The sequence below is a fragment of the Gymnogyps californianus genome, chromosome 1, assembly GCF_018139145.2.
Source record: "Gymnogyps californianus isolate 813 chromosome 1, ASM1813914v2, whole genome shotgun sequence".
Taxonomy (NCBI): Eukaryota; Metazoa; Chordata; class Aves; order Accipitriformes; family Cathartidae; genus Gymnogyps; species Gymnogyps californianus.
In genome coordinates, this window is record NC_059471.1 from 171,759,346 (window position 1) to 171,778,134 (window position 18,789).

Below are 18,789 nucleotides of genomic sequence, written 5' to 3' on the forward strand. Positions count from 1 at the left end.
ATCCTCAAGATCAGATTCACTGACATACAAACCCAGCAGTTTTTCATTCACATACTGTTAACACTTTGTTAAGCAGCTTAGACACTACATCTGGACAGAGGTCCTCAGGCTGCTGGCAGTCATTTATGGAAGCAATGTGTAGACTATCTGAGAAGCCCCTTATGTACACATAAGAGAAACACATCCTACAAAAGATTCCTACAACTGAACTTCAAGAGTGAAATAGAAAATGGTTCCAGACTAATACTGCACTGTAACTTTCGAGACAAAACAGACGGGTACTTGACCCACTGGGAGCTCAAACAGACAAATGCTATTCCTTGGTAATTCAAGTCCAGTTATGTATACTCCCATCTTTTCCTTCTGTATGAGGGGATGTGAGGAGTCTCCTGAGACAACAGCTGTACGCTCTTATCTACTTGGAAAAAGCACGTCTTAGTTGGGTAACTAACAGCTCCTGAAGGCTTTATGTTTCTTAATAGCTGCCACCCCTCCAAAAGTTCCTGGGTGGCTCCCATGCCATTTCCCCATATTGCCACCTCAGAGGAGTCATTCAGCCAGCCAAAGCTTGCCTGTTAATGAGGTACCACAAAGCTCTTTCTAGTCCACTGTCTGATTATTGGGTCTGTCAGACCCATCCAAGTATCCTGGATCTGACAGGTTTTGAAATCTGATCATCAACATCGTGCTTTTGTGTCTTACTGTGACACCTGCTGGATTCAAGAGATTGGATGAGAATGTCAATTTTCAGTAGCAATGAATAAAAACAGACAAATATGGTTTAGCTCCTCTTGTTGACAAAGCTTAAAAATGTGATTCAGATGCTCCCTGGCAGTCCAATAAATGGAGGGAAATAATCATTTGATGTCTATTTATTACTTTATTTAGATGTCAGGGCTATTTATTTATTTATTTATCTATCTATTTATTTATTTGCAGGTTTTTGCAGCCTCACTCACAACTTCTGAATGCTTGAATTTGGTAGCAATGAAAATCTCATTCCCCAGGTTCCTTGTGAAGATCAACCCCCCCCTCCACTTTCTTTGCTTCCTGGACAGCAAGGTACAAGTTCTGACTCTATCGTTATGTCACAGAAGTCAGTATACTTTATTTTGCAGGTTCTCTGCCACTCTTGTTTTATGACTGCCTTCAGTCAGCCCAATATTTTGGATGTGGAGAACATCAATGATCAGTCTGGAACCTTGGGGAATTTCAGAAGAACCTGCTCCTCTTTCTGCCCTCTTACACTCAAGTATTATAGTGGTGGCTTGCATCTTCAGTTTGATACCGCATAGTGCAAACTGATAACTAATCTTGAGGAAAAAGAATAAAGAACAAGACCAAATTATCATGTCTCCATTGTGTGTTAGTTAAGAGTAGGATATGAGGCATAGCCACAATCATACATCGCAAAATTAAATCTCTTTTAATCTGCAAACTCCACATTTCATCCACTCTGTTCACACCACAGTCATTAACCTCTTACCTGAAACATAGAACAAAGTTTAGACTTATAATAGAAAAGACAGAAAACAGCACATTTTATAATATACCACAAGCAAGACTCAAGAAAGCTGAAGACTTATTTTATCACCACATTTAACCTTGAGAACAGTAACTATTATTTTTTAATATTTCTTTTAAAGAAAATCTAACAAATATATGCTTCAGAGATGATAAAATTATTCATTTCTCTATGTTTCACTTTTCTTGTATAGGGCATTTGTAAGATTATGGATGGTAACTATTAAAAATATATAAAAACAAATTAAATCTCAGTTACATTTAATTCTACATTAGAAATAACTGAGAGGTTTCTGCAATTGCTCTGTATGACAATATCCAATATTTTAGGAGTATGAGAAATAAACAAGTGTAAAGTTTCTGAATAATTGGTATAATTATTCATCTATGAACTTCATAAAAACATCAGCAAAGGAATATGCAGGAAAAATGTGCTCCTCTGTGGAGACAGAGAAAGACAGCAAATCTCTCAGTAATTGCCTTTATAAAACAAAATTGTCCATATCAAGAGGCAGTTCTTTAAGCCAAGGTAGCAATCTGAGTTAATGGTCTTCAAAACAACATTTTTAAACTTAAGGCAATTATGAGCTGCAGAAAAAAGAAAAGAAAAGAAAAGAAAAAAAAGCTGTCTGAATTTACAAATCTTTACATATTGTGAGGGCCTCCTCTGGCTTGAACTTCATTCAGCACCCATTGCTGCTGCAAATACAGCACTAATTTTGCAGGCAATGCACAGCTAGGACTAAGGCAGGTACCCTGAGGATCTCACTGAAAGAATGTGCGAAATAGAGGCAAATATGCATAAGCCTGCCTATTTTTTTGCTGCCATAATCCAAAAAGGAGGACTAAAGAAAGGCTGCAATTCCACAGCAGTGAGGTCATCAGAAGGTAGCAACAGGTAGAAGTGAGAGATTTCAAGAAAATAAGGGTCCCCCAGACATCAAAATATCCCTTAACAGCTCTGTGTATCTGGCTTAAGCGTATGGTTTAAGTGTGTTTTCTAACATTTTAATGCTGCTATGCTTGCTTTTCACCACTGACCAATAAGCTGAAATGCCAGCATTGGCTTTTGTATCTTTACTGACGATGTTAAAATTATGGATATTGTTTCCTCGTCTAGTTAGGACTGTCTCTCACTCTGGATGACATTCCTCTGACAGCTCCCTGAACACTTCCATCAGAGGCTAGGGAACAACTGAACAAGCTGCCTTCTGCCATACTTTAAGCTCTGCCTCCTCCAGTGACACACGGTAGCTGACAGTGTGTGGATTCACAGCATGCTGAAAGGAAATGGGTTATTTTAAGCCATTTTCAGCCAGTCAGTCTGGCTGCCCTGTTAACTCTTCACTGCAAGGAACAAGTACACAGTCACACGGTAAGTAAGTCCCACTTGAGTGCAGAGCACTAGATGAGGGTAGAACAGTTAATCATCATCATTTGAGGTCCTCTGCCATCACCCTGAATATCTAAATCACCTCCAAACTGAAAAATGGAAGGGTGCTTTTGCTTTCAAAAATTTGAACATCCTCTATCAGATGGCAACCACATTACTTTACCTTACTTTTTTTTTTAACTTTTATACTCTTAAACTGAACATGAGAGAAAAATATCATGGCAACCTGTTTCTTTTTGTCTTATTCTTCTGTGTTCCCCATGAAACAGGGATCTGAAGTTTCTTTTCTTTTTTCCTCATATATTGCTAGCAGTGAATTTTGGAACAAACTCTGCTCTGCTTTGTTATTTCAGACCATCAGGTAATTTAGAATTTAAAGTGTGCATAACAGCACTAGGGAGCTTGTAGGTTTGTTGGAAAGAGGGATGTTTCTTAGCCATTTGAGAGCATACTGTGTCTCCAGTCTAATTCTACGACAGTTTCATAAAAAAAATAAAGGATATGAATCTACTAGAACCTTATTTAAGCAAAGCCTTTAAGCGCATTAAGCGTTTAAAACATTGAGACCAAATGTGCTTAAGTGCTTTGCTGTATTCAAGTCATAACAATTATTACAGTAATTAGTGTATGCTCGGTTATATCTTGTGAGCGCATGCATTTAGTGGCTACTGAATAAATAAACTGATTAATAACATTTGCAGTCAGAAAAGGAAATATAATTAGCTTTAATATAGTGAAAATACATTTTACTGTAAAAAAACCATTCACCCCCATGTAACAAAGTTGGTAAAACCATTGGTATGGGTGTTTTTTCTATGCATATCCCTGTATATGTTCAATAATAATTGACAGAAAATCTGACCTGTGAGAGGATTTGGAAATTCTCTGAGTATTTTTTTTCTGGCAATTTGATGGAACAGTATTGCTTTGAGGAAATACCTCAAACAGAAAACAGGTAGGTTTTCAAAAGCAGTGTCTGTCCCATTTTTTGCCTCCTGGTCTAAGCATCCAGGCTTCATGGGTCTTGGACTATCCCTCTGTTTTGACTGTTGTGACCCCCAGTTCTTTCAGACTGCTTTCCTCCAGACTGGAACCCAGTATCATTGTGATCCCAAGTCTCATGTACACATCACAGACACAGAGCTGGAAAATGTGTAAGTTTCAGGTGGCACTTGATTCCTCATGGCTTGAAAACAATTTTTTCCATGCTGGGAGCTTCCCTCTCCATCAGTTTCCAAGACTGTCTTTAACCCCTGAAACTGCCTGTTGTTATTTCGAATTTGTAGAGGGAGGGAAAGGAAATGCCTTTTAATTGTAAGTTTAAGATGTTCTAATTTTAATTCCTCTTTCAAATATTTCTCCCAAGTTTCTCATATAACCGGATTAGTATTTTGACTTTAACAGTGACAGCACAGGAGCACGAATCAGCTTTTGCTTTTTGTCTTCCCCCCCCACCCCGAGCATTCATAGATTAGGTAAACACTGTAAATTCTTTTACTGATTTAATAAACTGTTTTCCTTATTTAGTCGGCGATACACAAGACTCTGAAGAACATCTGGGTTTGTTCTCACTAGCATACTTTGTTAAAGTCTCATTTATGTATTGTTTTCTTAAATTATGACTCTTCAGTGGCAAGTTAGGAGTCAAGAACTTAAAATTCATTTACAAGCAGGCTATTTAAAAAATGAGTTTTGAAATTGCCATTTAATAGTTAGCTGATAGTATTTCCTTCCTTCCTTCGACCTAATCCCTAATAAATTAAACTGACCAATATATAAAATATTGTGGCAGTTCTGACGAGTGCATTACACAAAAATTTGCAAGCATATATATGTATGAGGTGTTGCCTTAAGAAATTGTAAGATCTCAGCAGGGTTTATGGACAATATCAATTTACTTGGTGTATGTTGGTGTGCTTTATAAAATAGGAAAAGACTACAATATTGTTGGAAATATGTTGAAATCTCAGTTTTGTACAATACATCATGCTTAGAAACTAGATTTATTTGCAAATGTATTGGTCCAATTAATCTCAAGTAGGAAAAAAATCACAATCAAGAAACAGCAATTGCAAAAAAGACACAGTTATGTTATCATCTTGATGATTTTCCATAGTATATTTTCACACAAGTATGATTTTAGATTTAAATAAGATAACCATAACGCACAGTTACCTATAAACTAAATATACATTGTTTTCTTCTGCTGCATCAGTAATATGAACTTCTCTTGAGTATGTATGGTCTTCTAGCTTTGTTCACATGTAGCTGCCGTTTCAGAATATAGGGATTTTTTCTTTTCATTATTTCCTTGTCTTGGCTTGAGTTCTCTAGATCAAAAGCATCTTGCTGAAGTAACTGCAGGATGCAAGAAGAGACACAATGTTATCAGCTTTTTTTGGTAATGAAGATTATCAATTCCTAGAAAGTTTTATAAAACTTTATTTTAACATCTGCCACCAAGAAAAATCTTTACCATAATAGTTGCAGGTTTTTGGTTTTTTTTTAAAAAAAAGGAAGGAAAAAAAAAAGCCCAAAACTCAAGACACAAAACTAAGATCAGGCTAAAGATGAGCTGAATCCTACAGAGGTGATATTTAAATTCCACTGAAACAAATGAGATCATCGGTTTTGACTAGAGAAAAGCTGGTATGTTCTCCTTGGACTAAAACTCAGATTGACTGAAAACTTCCTAATGATTGTCACTCTGTAATCACTCATTTAGGCTAAACACCTCCTAAAACACCCACTGCTTGCTGGTTTCAGCTTTTAAGCAATATTTTTATCTGCAACTTCCTACAGCTAAAAAATCAAAATGTGTAATAAACAAATAAGAAATGAAATAAAGCACAAGAAAGCCAAAATTTTGTCAATCAAAATTTCTTATGTAACTGTGTTTTGAGTTTTACTTGGAGTTTTTAAAGTGTTTTGTTCAGATTTGTTCTTGCTTTATCTGTTAAGATTTCATCCATTCTCTCACCACGTTCTTCCATGGTCAAGTACAGTCCTACTGTCTGGCTGAAAGGCATTAAACTGAAAACATTTTTATACTCACCTCAGTATTTCCCTAAGCAATCAAACTTTGTTACTCACTTAATTACTTAATAAATGAGTGCTCATCTAAATTCTATTGAAATGAATGGAAAGACTCTCATGGTTTCAACAGACTTTGGAGTCAATCCTGGAAGAATAAGATCACAAGAACTTATTTCATTAGATAAATTGTTTATTGCAAGCCTTCTGCAAGCCTTCTCCCTCTGGCTCTATCCCTTCTTCTTTCATTGTGTCCTATAAACCTCTGCACTGCATAAGTGTGTTCCTAAGCTGAGAGAAGAATATTTTTTTTCAATTTCACCTGCAGTACTGTTAGGAGTGATGATTCCCAACCACCGCAAGAGGTGATGCAAATGCAAAGTAAGGAACTGTGATTAAATCATATGGGCTATTGCATATAGTCAGGTCTATGGTAGCTCCTTTTCAGCAATAAATGTACTGATGAAGAGAGTCCTCAGAAAACTCTGGTTCTCAAAGATATTGCAGTCTTTTGTATGGACCACCCCAGCTAATATAAAGGATTGAGAATAAGCCTGCAAATACAGAGCCGTGATTCAGCAAACAAAAGAGGATCAAGATTCAGCCAGACTGTCCGTGAACCTGTGGTGATAGCTGAAGAAACTGAGATACCCTTTTTCAAAGGATACAAAGCAGCTTTTAGTGTAATATATAACAACGCAAGCCCAGTGTGCCTCTGTGAGATCATTGCACTAAGATAAATACCACAAATGGACTATAAACAATCACTATTTAAGAGCAGCAATCCTCATACAATCACAATATCAACTTCCAGGGCCCTCAGGTGTGGGGAAGTGAAAAGCAAGAGTTCCTTTGCTATCAGTTTCCTAGCAATGATAAGAAGCCCAGAGTACCTGGTAAAATTACACGTACACATGGGCATGTGTCCGTGCATTTTCAATCCAGTTTGTCTTAGGGCCTTAAAAGGGTTTTCAGAAACTCTGCCTACATTTAGTTATGCCTCAATAAATCTGTGGTAACTTCACGTCTGTTAAGCAGATATTAATTTTGTGTTCTGGCATAGAGCTCACTTTCATATGTTTGGTTGGTTCCTTGGAATGGCTACAAAGAGTGGAGAAAGTATGTAGTTAAGAATAGTTGTCATTTATCCATGGGTTGTTATAAAAAACAGACAGCTTGTCAGAAAATACATTAATTCACAACTCTTTCAATAAGAGGTATATTAGAGGTATTAGAGAATATAAAAAAAGGAAGGAAAGCTCAGCAATGTGATGGGGGTCACATGGATATGGGTTTAAAACATCACTACAAACAGAGCCTGAGAGTTTAATAGCAGTTGAAACATGCATTTGTGACAGTTTGTTTTACCTCCCAATGCTGAAAGGCTCTGCTGTGGCAAACTTTTTGAAGTTGATATACTGTCAGCATTGCTTCCAAGCTGAAGCCATCCAGAGCAGCAGGAAACTGTCTTCCTGAAACAAGATCCTCTTCATCTACCTCTACTGTTTCCCCCGCTTGGTTGTTTATGTTGTTGACAAGATTGCAGACATTTAGCAGGGTCATTTTCCAGTAAGGAAGTTTTGCTCTGTTAATCTGAAAATACAAATACCCACTATTTAACGTGTTGCAATTTTTGTTTTGTTTTTTGGTAATAATGTGTGACATTCAAACATTTTGGTAGGAACAAGTTTGTGTGTTTGAAGTACTTTTCATCTGCTCAACTTTTAGACAATAATTAGAGAGTGCTGAAATTAGGACAACTCATTTATTAAACACACCAAGTCTGCTTCCCCACAGCCTTACCCCACAGGTAGATATATATGATGAAAAACTAAACTGCTACCCAACCAGAATGGTAGCATTTCATAGTCATTCTGCACAGGTGCAAACAAAAACACAGATGGAAATTAATATAATATAAATTCACAGGTGTAAATCAGGACAATGAGTCAAACCCACTGGATAAATTCCCAATACTGGAATCCAAGGTGGATGCCTGTGGTTAACTAGACGCACCTCCCCAGTTCAGAACAAATACCAGTCATTTCAAAATTCCCTGAGAAAAGGAATGGAGTCCCTGCTTCAGGGCAAGCTGTCTGATGAGGCTGGGTCTGAAGTTATGGAATCTGTAAGCCCCAGGAGTTTTGGATGCTGGAGAGTCATGAGCCTGGGAGATGTGTATCGAAGGTCTACGGCCTTAGATGAAGATGGAGGAAAGATGAAACAGAGCTGTGCAAACAATGTATTCCTGACTTGGTAACCGGACTGAAAAACTCAGACCAACTGTACTTAGGTGGTCCATAATGGACCTGTTCAGAGATGTTACAGAAAGACAGAAACAGAGAAATTTCACCATGGTTTGTCTCAATCTTTTCTTGCTCCAGTATCTTGCATTATTTAGTAGCTATTTAACTTTAAACCTTTTTAAAAAATGTGGAGAAAAAAATTTTTTACTTTTCTACTGGTACTGTTCTTTCCAAGCAGTTGTGGCACTAGTCTTCTTTAGTTCTGATTGTCAATAGAAAAAAATAAGTGAAAAACCTAATTCCTACCTCATTCACTGCTTTTCATGTCTTTGCCACTTTCCTGGTTCTCCCACTATTAATTATGTCTTTCAAATTATATTCCTTTTAGTGGTGAGTATAGAAATTAGTTTCCTTAAACTAGAACTGGTGACATAGCAACCTCCAATCAAAAGCCAAATAGCAAATTCCTATTTATTACTTGGCAAGGGCTTCCTTGCTGTGCATGTTAGGATCACACTTTACCTATGAACTCAAATGTAGTTGCTTCTTTTCCTGGATGTACAAAGTTAAATACAGGTATTACATTAACACAGACATTGCCTTTTACATACTGACAGCATTAATTAAGAGTGTGGATGCAGTGCTTGCTTAGCTGAACATTAGGTAATCACATAATCAGTTGTTTCTTTAAAGTACCTTCCTAACAAAGGGGCATTGCATGCAAGATACATGCATATTCACCACCACACTTTACTATTTTTTGAGGGAAAAGAAAGAAAATGGAGAGGAGTGAGGAAGAAACAAGAAAAGCTGGCATCATTATTAGCATTAGTTACAAAAAAAATCCGTTATGGCCATAATCATTACTCCAATATACATCTGATATACACATGCCTTTTGAAATGAGAATAATTTAGCCCTTTAATAAAACCACTATGTGTTCTCAGATTCCTGACAGGGCTCAGGAAAAAAAAAAAAAGAGTATTTTGTTTTGAGGCTAAGAAGAAAACAAATCTCAAATCTTATTAAGAAGCTTGAAATTGGTTCTACATTGTTTACTTTGAGCTCATCTGTTGTCCCATCTAGGTGCCCTAATTAGTCTGTCAAATTATTTGAAAAGATGTGACAGGTTCAAAACAAAAATTAACCTCTTTGCAGAATGTCTAATTTAATTAACAGAAGTTAAACTAGCAAAAAGAGCAAGTGTCCACTGCAATTTCAAAATCTTCTTTGGTCTGTTTTAAAATATTTGTGAAATATAAAAATATGAACCTTTCCATGACAAATGAGGAGGCTTTTACAGTGCACTTCTCTCTCCTGGGTATACGAAAGAAATGTGAGCTAGCACTACAATAGATAAATTGCAATGAAGAATAAAATCTAGGGGCAGTGCTACGTGAGCAAGTAAGAGTTTTGAGTTAAAAAAACCCAAAAATATTCCAGTGGATGAGAACAGAAGAGAAGAGGAAAGGATAGGGAAATTTGTTATGCCTTCTTGCATAATTTATAGAATGTTTTTGATCTAAAGCTGCTGCTTTATGTTAGCCTGATGCATGTCTATGTTTAAAGGAACTTTCCTCTGTATATTACTAAAATACTTAAATAGCAGACTTCATTAGGTGAAATTGATCTTAGCTGCTACTTATGAAGTTAGGGGAAAAAAATTTTGCAGTGCTGTCTGCAAGCATACTTCGTTTGATAAGGGAGTCTAATTCCCATTAATACCACTCATATATCACCTCAAAGTATTTTTACTTGGGTACACCTGCTTCTGACTTACACTGCTCCCAGCTCACAGAATGCGACTATAAAGCATCAAGAACTTCAGTCAAGAGTGATTTTTTTTTTTTTAACTGAACATGGAGCTCTCCAGATCATGTCCAGTCACTGAACAGAGTAGTCATGTTGCTTTTCTACTCCACTTCACTATTACAGCAAGCATTACAATCAGACAGCTTTGGTTTATATGTTGTGGGAAATCTGAGGTGGTTATCCTAAAGGAATATGCAAAAATACAGTTTAAGATGACCATAACTCAAATGTTCAGGTACATTTTCTGTGTGTGATGCATCTTCCACACAGGTCTAAGCAATACCAACTACAGTTGCTCAAGATACATTTGAAACACCTACACAAGAGATCAAGGAACCCATATCTGCCAAGATGGAACTAATTTTTTTAAGACTAACTTGAAAAATATCTGGGAGTGATCTGAAGGAACAAAAGAGACTGCAGTATGAATCAGAATTTACAAGTTATTAATGCTGAAGTGAATATGATGTATGCATTTCCATTGTTGAACATGCTTCTGAAATAAGATTCAGATATATGGTTTCCCACACCTCATATATCTTGAAAAAGAATTTTAAATCATCTAAGAATCTGAAATGAGCTTGAGAATATTTCCTTCTTTGACAACAGGCTTGTCCTATGAAAGATTAAAGAGAATCCCAAGTTATAACTTATATGATAACTTTTTCTTTCCATTTCTGGTTGAATGATACCCCTGATAGTTTGTTTAAGATACTTCTTATGTTATAATGCATACCTCCCAAATGCTATTTTTTTTTTTAGAAAAAGAAAGTTCAATTCTCTGCTTTTTATATTCTTATCTTTATCGAGTGAAAGCAGATGAAAAACAAATTCATAACCAAGTAAAACCCAAGGTAATGTAGGATCTCTATGGTTCCTTTTCAGAATAGTAGTTGAATTTTGTTCAGAATATAACCATAGAAATAATAAAAATGCTCTCTGTCTTTAAGCAGATATGGTATTGAGTTCTGTTACTTCTTCCATGATGTATACTAATGCCTGTAAATGTAATGAATTTTTATGTGATGACGGAGTCAGGATGTCAGTAACTCCTAGGCAGCTGTAACCTTGCCTGCCTCTGACAAGGAGGCTAAACTGTCTGGGCGCATACAGTCAGTAAGAGGCATCCTAGAACAATAAGAAGCTCAGAGGGTCCAAGACTTCAGAAAATTAATGTGAGTGGGGATCCCAAAGGTGGAGTATATTCTAGTGATGATATATTCTTCAAGGAAACACTTTCTTTTCCCCCCCCCCCCCCCCCCCCCCTTAACTAACATTATCTCAATCTTGTTTGAGTTCAGGACATTCTTCATGCAAGTGGTTTCAGGCAAGCATTTAGGAAACTGGGAATAGAGCTATCAATTTGATACAAAAGAAAGACAGTAGATAACTGTCCGCATATTTGTGACACTTCAGGTTGTGTTGTCTTACCAGATCTTCCAAATGGCTCTTTGGATTTTATCTTAGAGGAAAGACAGTTAAAGTATTTTAGGGACTTGTTTGATCCCTGTATCTTCTTTGAGATGGAACAGCAGAGAAGGGTAATAAACTGTATTAAATGTTGAAGACAGGTTGTAATAAGCATGGATGTCCTTTAAAGATGGAGAGTGATTCAGCTTATAGATGACTTTAAAGAGTAGTTTGAAAAGGGCCAGTAGACACTGGACAGCAGTCTGTGAAGTCAAAAGCATATGGTAACTCTTTCCATAATATTGGATAGACTACTGAATGTTGCAAAAGGTGTGTGCTTAAACCCTAGCTGTAGTCTTGATACCATACTTCACAAGTGCCTACTTAGGAAGATTTTTTCTGCCAAATACTAGAACAACAAGTGATAATCCACTTTGCTGTATTTTTACATCTAAGCTTTCATAAACAATTTTTTTCTTTTTTTTTTCCTTTTTTTCCCCCATCTTAATACTATTTAAATTGTCTGGATTTCCCTTGCTGCTTATTACCAAGTCAGTGTCAAAGATGGTTAATGCAATTTAACAGTAATTGCCCTTAGCTGGGACCACATCTCAGGCATAATACAAGACAGTTATCACACATACCATCCTCAAATTTGTCTCTCACACCAGAACCATACTTTTGTTCTAATGAGGGTTAAAAGCTAGCAGAGGACAACAGAAAAAAAATAAAAAGAATTTGTCATTTCAGTAATGCATGGAATAGTAGTATGCCTCTTGTAGAAGCATTTATGCACTCTTTTTAGCGGTTCCACCATGCCTTACTTTGACGTCAAGAGACAATATATATTGAACTAATGAATTTTAGATGGTGATTTAAGGCAGTATAACGTAGAATTAAAGCAATGTCTCCACCACGCATCTACTGCTTCTGTCAACTTCAGGTGTCACTTGACTTATGGTATATACCATAAGGAAATTGAATAGCAAGCTACATGATGTAAAACAACATATAAGAATATTATGGCAAACATCATTACATTATCAACTGGTGCACTATATTTGTGCATTTTTAGTTACCTGAGATCGTGCTCTGTGCTGAGAGGGAGGAAAAGATGGAAGTGGAAGTTAGGTTCACAGTTCCACTAAAGTCAGTAGCAGAAATACCAATAGCTGCAGGGTTTCCTCCCAGGACAGACTATGCTTTGCCACACAGAGAATGAACTATTTTTGTCAGCCTCCTACATTTAAATTTGTCTCAGGAAAAGAATATCTATTAAATCTTTCTGTACCTTAGAGAAGCGAGCGGCAAGCAGGTTTATTTGGCATCTAACGTTAATTACCATGCCAGTAAAGAACATGGGAACCTACGAACTGCCAGAGAGATCAAAACAATGTGTTTGCTGACCTCATTTCTTATTCTAGTCTGTTCAAAGGATCCTGTGAAAAAGCTCACATATAAGCAAATACAGTAAATACAGAAGTCTTCCAGGCAGGTTTTATCCTTAACCTTCAAGTAGTCATTGGCTTATGAAATTCTTTTTTTGGGGAAATTTTTCATTTCTCATTTTATTTTCCATTGAATTTAAGCATGACTTGAACTTCATTAGAACAAAGAATTAAAACATTCAACCTTAAGCCCATGGCACTTGTTTCAGGGCTTGTTCTTTAATATGCTGCTGAAGAAATATTAAACGTATTTATTTCTTAGATCATTCATGGAAAATAACAGTGTTGCGAAAGTGTTTGTCTATCAGCCTGTTCAATACATATGTGCAACACTTGCTGCTTCACCTTGTCAATATGAGATTGGAACTGAATCCTTGTCTATTTGTATTAAATAACATGCACATCGCTCACAGTCTGGCAACTTGTGAAGGGAATGTCACTTATCAGATTAATATTTTCACAGTCATGTCCCCATGTTCCTGTACTAACACTATGATTAAATTCCTAAACCAAAATCAGCATATGTATTAACAGTTTTTGCTTTATGACTGTCTTAATTTTATATGCATATAGGAAAAGTTCTGCATAAAAATAGCACTCACCGATTTGACTCAAGGTTAATTTAGCTTTCATCGGGCATAATCCTATTGGAAACACATTTCCTCATATAAATTTACATCTCTGCACATAACACAGTTTTGACAGTTTAATGAAAGTACCAGTGTTAGGAGTGAGGAGCACTTTTAGTGTGTCACATCAACACCTTTAAATTTCCTTTGAACTGGAGAAAATCTTCCACCAAAGTAATGTCTAGCACTGAACTTTTCAGTCTAGACCATAGGTTATTACTTTGTGCAAAGACTTCTGGGTTTGTAATGAGAATTCATTTGCTCCCTACCCGTCAGCTAAAAGAAGAAAAATAATTACCTTTGATGTGTACATATTGGTCAATAAATCTGCTTCTAATGCTTTCATTTCCTCTTCTGAATCTGGGAATAAACCAGAAACATATGTTTATTATTTCACCATAAATCATGGACATTTCAATTCAGCATACAGAATTTAGATATATCAATGAATTTTGAAAAACAAACAAAAAACAAACAAAAAAACAACTTAGATAAACACACAGCAAAGTGATCTAGAGAGACTGCGAGGAATCTTCACGTAACAGCAACATTATGCTAAAATGGATACTCACTACCTTTTTAAAGTATGATCAAGCTTATTGAAGTGAATGAAAAGATTCATTAATATCTCAGTTCACTGGTAGACAGGCCCACTAATCTGCAGCCCTTTCAGTAAACAAAACAGCTGCAATATTCTTCATTCAAAATCAGTATGATTTCCATAATCACTGTTTGTCACCTCTACTTACTTTGGAAGAAGATTTTGGATATTTATTTTCAAAGAATACTTATTTAAGTAACAGCTAAGTATTTAGGTGAATGGCAGTTGTGATTACTTGATAAGATTTAGTCTTGATTATTGTTAGTTAAATTAAGAATATTTTTACTGATATGAAGGGATTGAGCTTGACCAGTTTGTGATACAAGCTCTTGACAATGCATATACCAAAAGAAAGTATTCTGACTGAAAGTCTTAGGATTTTCTTTACTAATTAATTGACGTTTGATAGCCGAACAGACTTGCAAGACCTGTGATTTGGTGAATAGGGTAAAAATTGCTGTAGAAAGAGAAAACAGCCACAAACTCTTCTGCTTTGTGCTGTACGTAATCATAAGGAAGATCTGGTGCCTTGAAAATGTAGCAGCAATCACAGCTCAAAGATGAGATACATACAGAAATCAGTTAAGTCTTCAGGTGAAACAGAGCTCCACGTGGCTTTTAGCTTTCCTGGAATACCAGCAGTCCAAAGCCAAACAATACACTTACTTATATTTAAAACCAAACTAAACCAAAATCTATTCCATATTCATAAAAGTCATATCTCACTTTCATTAAAATGATCAATGCTGTTGGCATATAACACCCTACCACAGAATCTGTGGATAGATTCTGCCTATGCCTTCATTTCAGGGATCATCATCATGTTGTGTCACTACCTTTCACAGAACATGAGTCTATAAGGGACCTTTTATACAAATATGTGCTAATCTGTCATAGATTTCTGCTAGCACAGGAAACCAACCATTAAAATGCTCTTAAAAATCGATCATGTTCAATCTTAGTAACAAGATCTCACCACCACTACCGTGTTTCTTCTTTGGGGAATTCTTCCAAACTGTCAGTGGTTATTCACCTTCTTCTAATTTCAAGACTAATTTATTTCTAATTACAAATGTATTAATGGTTTGTATATAACTTCCTTCACTACAAGTGATACCTTTCTACTTGTAATATTTACCCAACTCATGTATTTTTTGAGAGCAATCACAGCCCTTCCCAGCTTAGATTTTTAGGGTATGCTTACATGGTGATTAGCAAAAAAATGCAAGATCACTGTGCCTTTTGGACATAAACCATTCCCCTGGAAATCCCATAAATACTTCACTGAAAGGCTATGCCCAGAGCTATTAGACTCTCATCTATTCTCCTCTTTTGTAATAGCCTTGTATTCCCCAACTCATCAGAGTGGCCCTCCTCTGTGCCTGCTGTGATCTCAAGGCAGCACAGCATAGTACAGTTTGGAAGCCTCACTACTTAACTACCTTAATGCTTACCATTAGCTACAGGAAGTAGCTCTCTTACACATTTTTTGATTTTGCTCGTCTTTCATGGCTGAAAAACTTTAGTATCTCACAAAAAAATGAGGTCAGATAGTATGACCAAGTCTTTTATCTCCTCAGACATTTCCAACAGCTGTGCTTCTGTTAAAAGGAGCTTTTAATAGGAACTTCTATTATTTCCTAAGCTATTGCATTTTGTACCGTTGTACTGATTCTTATTTCTATTATTCAGGTCATCAAAAACTTCTGTGTGTTATGCTGATCTTCCTCTGTAGTGATGCTCCTGTTCACCTTTGTGTTACCAGCACACTACTTTCATTCCTTCTTACTTTTCGCGTTGAAGTTGTTATTGAAAACATTAAATAAGACTGGTTTGTAGATCAGTATTACAGCAAGTCACTAGTAACTAATCTCCAACCTAATGCCTTTCAGCCCTTTCAGCACTACTGGTTGTCAGTGTTACCTGATCTCTTAACCGCTTTACCATTAGCTACAGTGCTGCTGGCAGCACAAGATCACCTCAGCTGAATTTCTACTAATGATAGCAGCAGCTCCTGTGAATGGGTGAGCGGCATACTTGTGATAGTATCATGATTTGTGGTGTCCTGGGTCATACCAGCTGAGGACAATGAAAGGACTTGTGTCTGGTTAGCACCTGGTTTTTATATTCTATAGAGGATGGAAGATAGCTTCCACACCATTGAGGTTGGAAGATAGCTGCAGATGTGGAAGATAGGTAGGTATTAAGAAACATTTTGATTGAGAAAAGAAGTCTGGAGGACGTTATTTAGGAGGCTGGTCAAGATTCCTTGAGTGAAAAATAAAGCAAGGCTTGGAGGAGGAGAAGGGAGCACATCTAGGTAATTCAGGAGTGAGAGAGACAGATGAGGAGTAAAAGCATAAAAAGAGCAGGCTCTCAGAGAGCAATGTATAAAAAGTCTCATTACACATTAGTGTTCAAATCAGAGGGAAATTCATACAGTTTGACGTTCTCTTGATTCACTTCTTATTGACAAGAAGTATAGCTTCTATTCATATATTCACATTCTACAGGAATAGTTACATTCTACAGGTACACACTTTCCCCTGAGGGCAAACATTTTCAAAAGAAAATTAAAATGAACTAATATGGACATAACTGTCCATATTAGTTAAAACTGATTTGACACCTCCACACAAGCTTCTCCATGGCATTTCTCATTTAAATATAATTTCAAATTTTCAAGCAAATAAACCATCATGTCAGTTACACACAAAATTTTGTTACGGGGTTTTTTTATGAGCCTATTTTAATTTCCACTGAATTTTTTTACTTTAGTGGGCTTTCATTCAGGCTCTATGAACAATTGAATTTGAAACTGCCTCACTGAAAATACTAGTCAAGTATTTGTTTAAAAATCTTCAAATATATTGGGAGAAAATAATAAATATTAAGCTTTGTCACTAAGATCACCAGTTCTCTATGATATACAGAATGATTATGTTTAAACTGTGATAAAATGCAGGTACTACATGTGTTACTTTTTTCTTCTGCAGGGGAATACAAATTGGAAACTTTCATCTAAAGTGAGAATTAGGAATTCTGAGTCCTCCCGAATACTGAAGCTGAAAAATGAAGCTACTTTTAAAATTACTCTTTAAATTTTGTGGAGTTAATAATTAAAGTAATTTGCAAGTTAGATAAGATTGGATTTTGAAGCCTCTTTTGCTTCATGTCTGTGTGTATACACCTGTTTAATTGCCATCATACCTGTTTTTGGTCATAAGCTTAGGGCATAAATGACACACACTTAGCTGTGTCATTTTCCAAAGGAGCAGGCAATGAATTTTAATATATGATCCTCTTTTTTTAGGTTTCTAAAGCAATTGCTCTTGGAGTAGAAATGCACTTACATTAACCTCTGTATTGTGTGATCTGCATCTGATTCAGCATTTTTTGTCATAATTTCAGATCAGGTGCTAGCAATTTTTCCCCCAGAATACCAGAATTGTATTTCTGCCACTAAAAAGTGACTAAAGTGCAGATACATTCATGTTGATTTGGATTCTGGCAGCTATTCATATAAGTTGCAGAAATTATAATTTCTATGATAGTTTGGAAATACATGGTATTCAATAACTCACAAACGAGGCAGCATAATCAAGCAGATGGTCTACACTGATTGATATTTCCAATGCCTGGTCTGCACTAACTGCCATGGTATGGATGCTGTGAGGAGGAGTGGTTTACATGAAGGGAGAAAGTTATGTGAGTGATATAAAAAATGATGCTGGCCAGAGCCCGCTATCAGGGCCAGCTCCTTGGCGCCGACTGAGTATAGCCGCGGCAGCCCGAAGCGACTTCACCTCCTTTCTTTAGGCTCCTCTCAAGGCTCCGGGAGCGGCTCCGTGCCTACGGGTCAGAGAGACCTCGGGGGAGGGCGGCGAGGGCCAAGCCCGCGCTGTGGGGGCGCGCCCGGGCGGAGGGCGGTGCGGGGCGCCGGCGGGGGGCTTACCTGAGCAGAGGCTGCAGGAGGCCAAGGCCAGCAGCACCACACACACCAGCTGGGCTCTCATCCTTGCCGCGCCGCCCTCTAGAAAGTAAAGTCCATAAATCCTGGGGAGAGACGGAGAGAGAGACAGACAGACAGAGACAGAGAGACCCGCCGCTCCGCGCCGCTCCGCGCCCTCAGCACGCGCTCTGGCGGGCGGCTGCAGGCACCAGACGGGGGACCCGGACCCTTCCCCAACTATATAAGCCGCGGGGTGATGTCACGGCGGTGCCGCCATCGCCTCCTCATGAAGCTCCCTCCCTCCTCCCCCTCCACCCCCCCACCCCCCCCCCCGCTCCCGCTGCCCCCTCCCCGCCGCTCCGCGCCCGCCAGCGCTGACGCCACTCGCCGCCTGACGCACGCGGAGCCCCGCGGGGCGCGCAGCGGGGCGCGCAGCGAACCCCCGCACCCACCGCCGCGGGGTGCGGCCGGAACGGGCTTTTCCCGAAAGGGAACTATCCTGTGATGCGAAAAAGCCCCGAAATAATTCTTCTTTTATTATTTAAAAAAAAAAAAAGTTAGTGCAGTTATTCGGACCGCTGGCGCGTGCTGTGCGCTGGGTCAGGGGCGGGAAACGGCCGCGCCTAAGCCTGAGCACCGCGCCTAGCGCCGCGGTCCTCGTGCGGTCGCAATCTGATGCGCTTTGTCTGTCATCTGTTTTACCTTTCCCTACAGCGGGGGAAAAAACGGGGAGAGAACCGC

General features: G+C 37.8%; 1 protein-coding gene across 1 annotated transcript; it reads right to left on the bottom strand.

Annotated features, from left to right (window-relative positions):
* Window positions 1-5,121: 5,121 nt before the first annotated feature.
* Window positions 5,122-18,112, bottom strand: NTS (neurotensin). The gene is made up of 4 exons (XM_050914958.1): window positions 18,052-18,112; window positions 13,794-13,855; window positions 7,319-7,543; window positions 5,122-5,275 (listed from the first exon to the last, which is right to left on the bottom strand). The coding sequence occupies exons 1-4, from the start codon at window positions 18,110-18,112 to the stop codon at window positions 5,129-5,131; spliced, it is 495 nt and encodes a 164-aa protein (XP_050770915.1). The 3' UTR covers window positions 5,122-5,128.
* Between the last annotated feature and the right edge of the window lie 677 nt (window positions 18,113-18,789).

Coding starts and splice junctions, on each gene's coding strand:
- NTS (XM_050914958.1), bottom strand. CDS start 18,112: ATGAGAGCCCAGCTGGTGTGTGTGGTGCTGCTGGCCTTGGCCTCCTGC. Junction 13,856..18,051: donor CTCCTGCAGCCTCTGCTCAG/GTAAGCCCCCCG, acceptor GTTTATTCCCAG/ATTCAGAAGAGGAAATGAAA. Junction 5,276..7,318: donor GAGCCTTTCAGCATTGGGAG/GTAAAACAAACT, acceptor TGCATCCTGCAG/TTACTTCAGCAAGATGCTTT.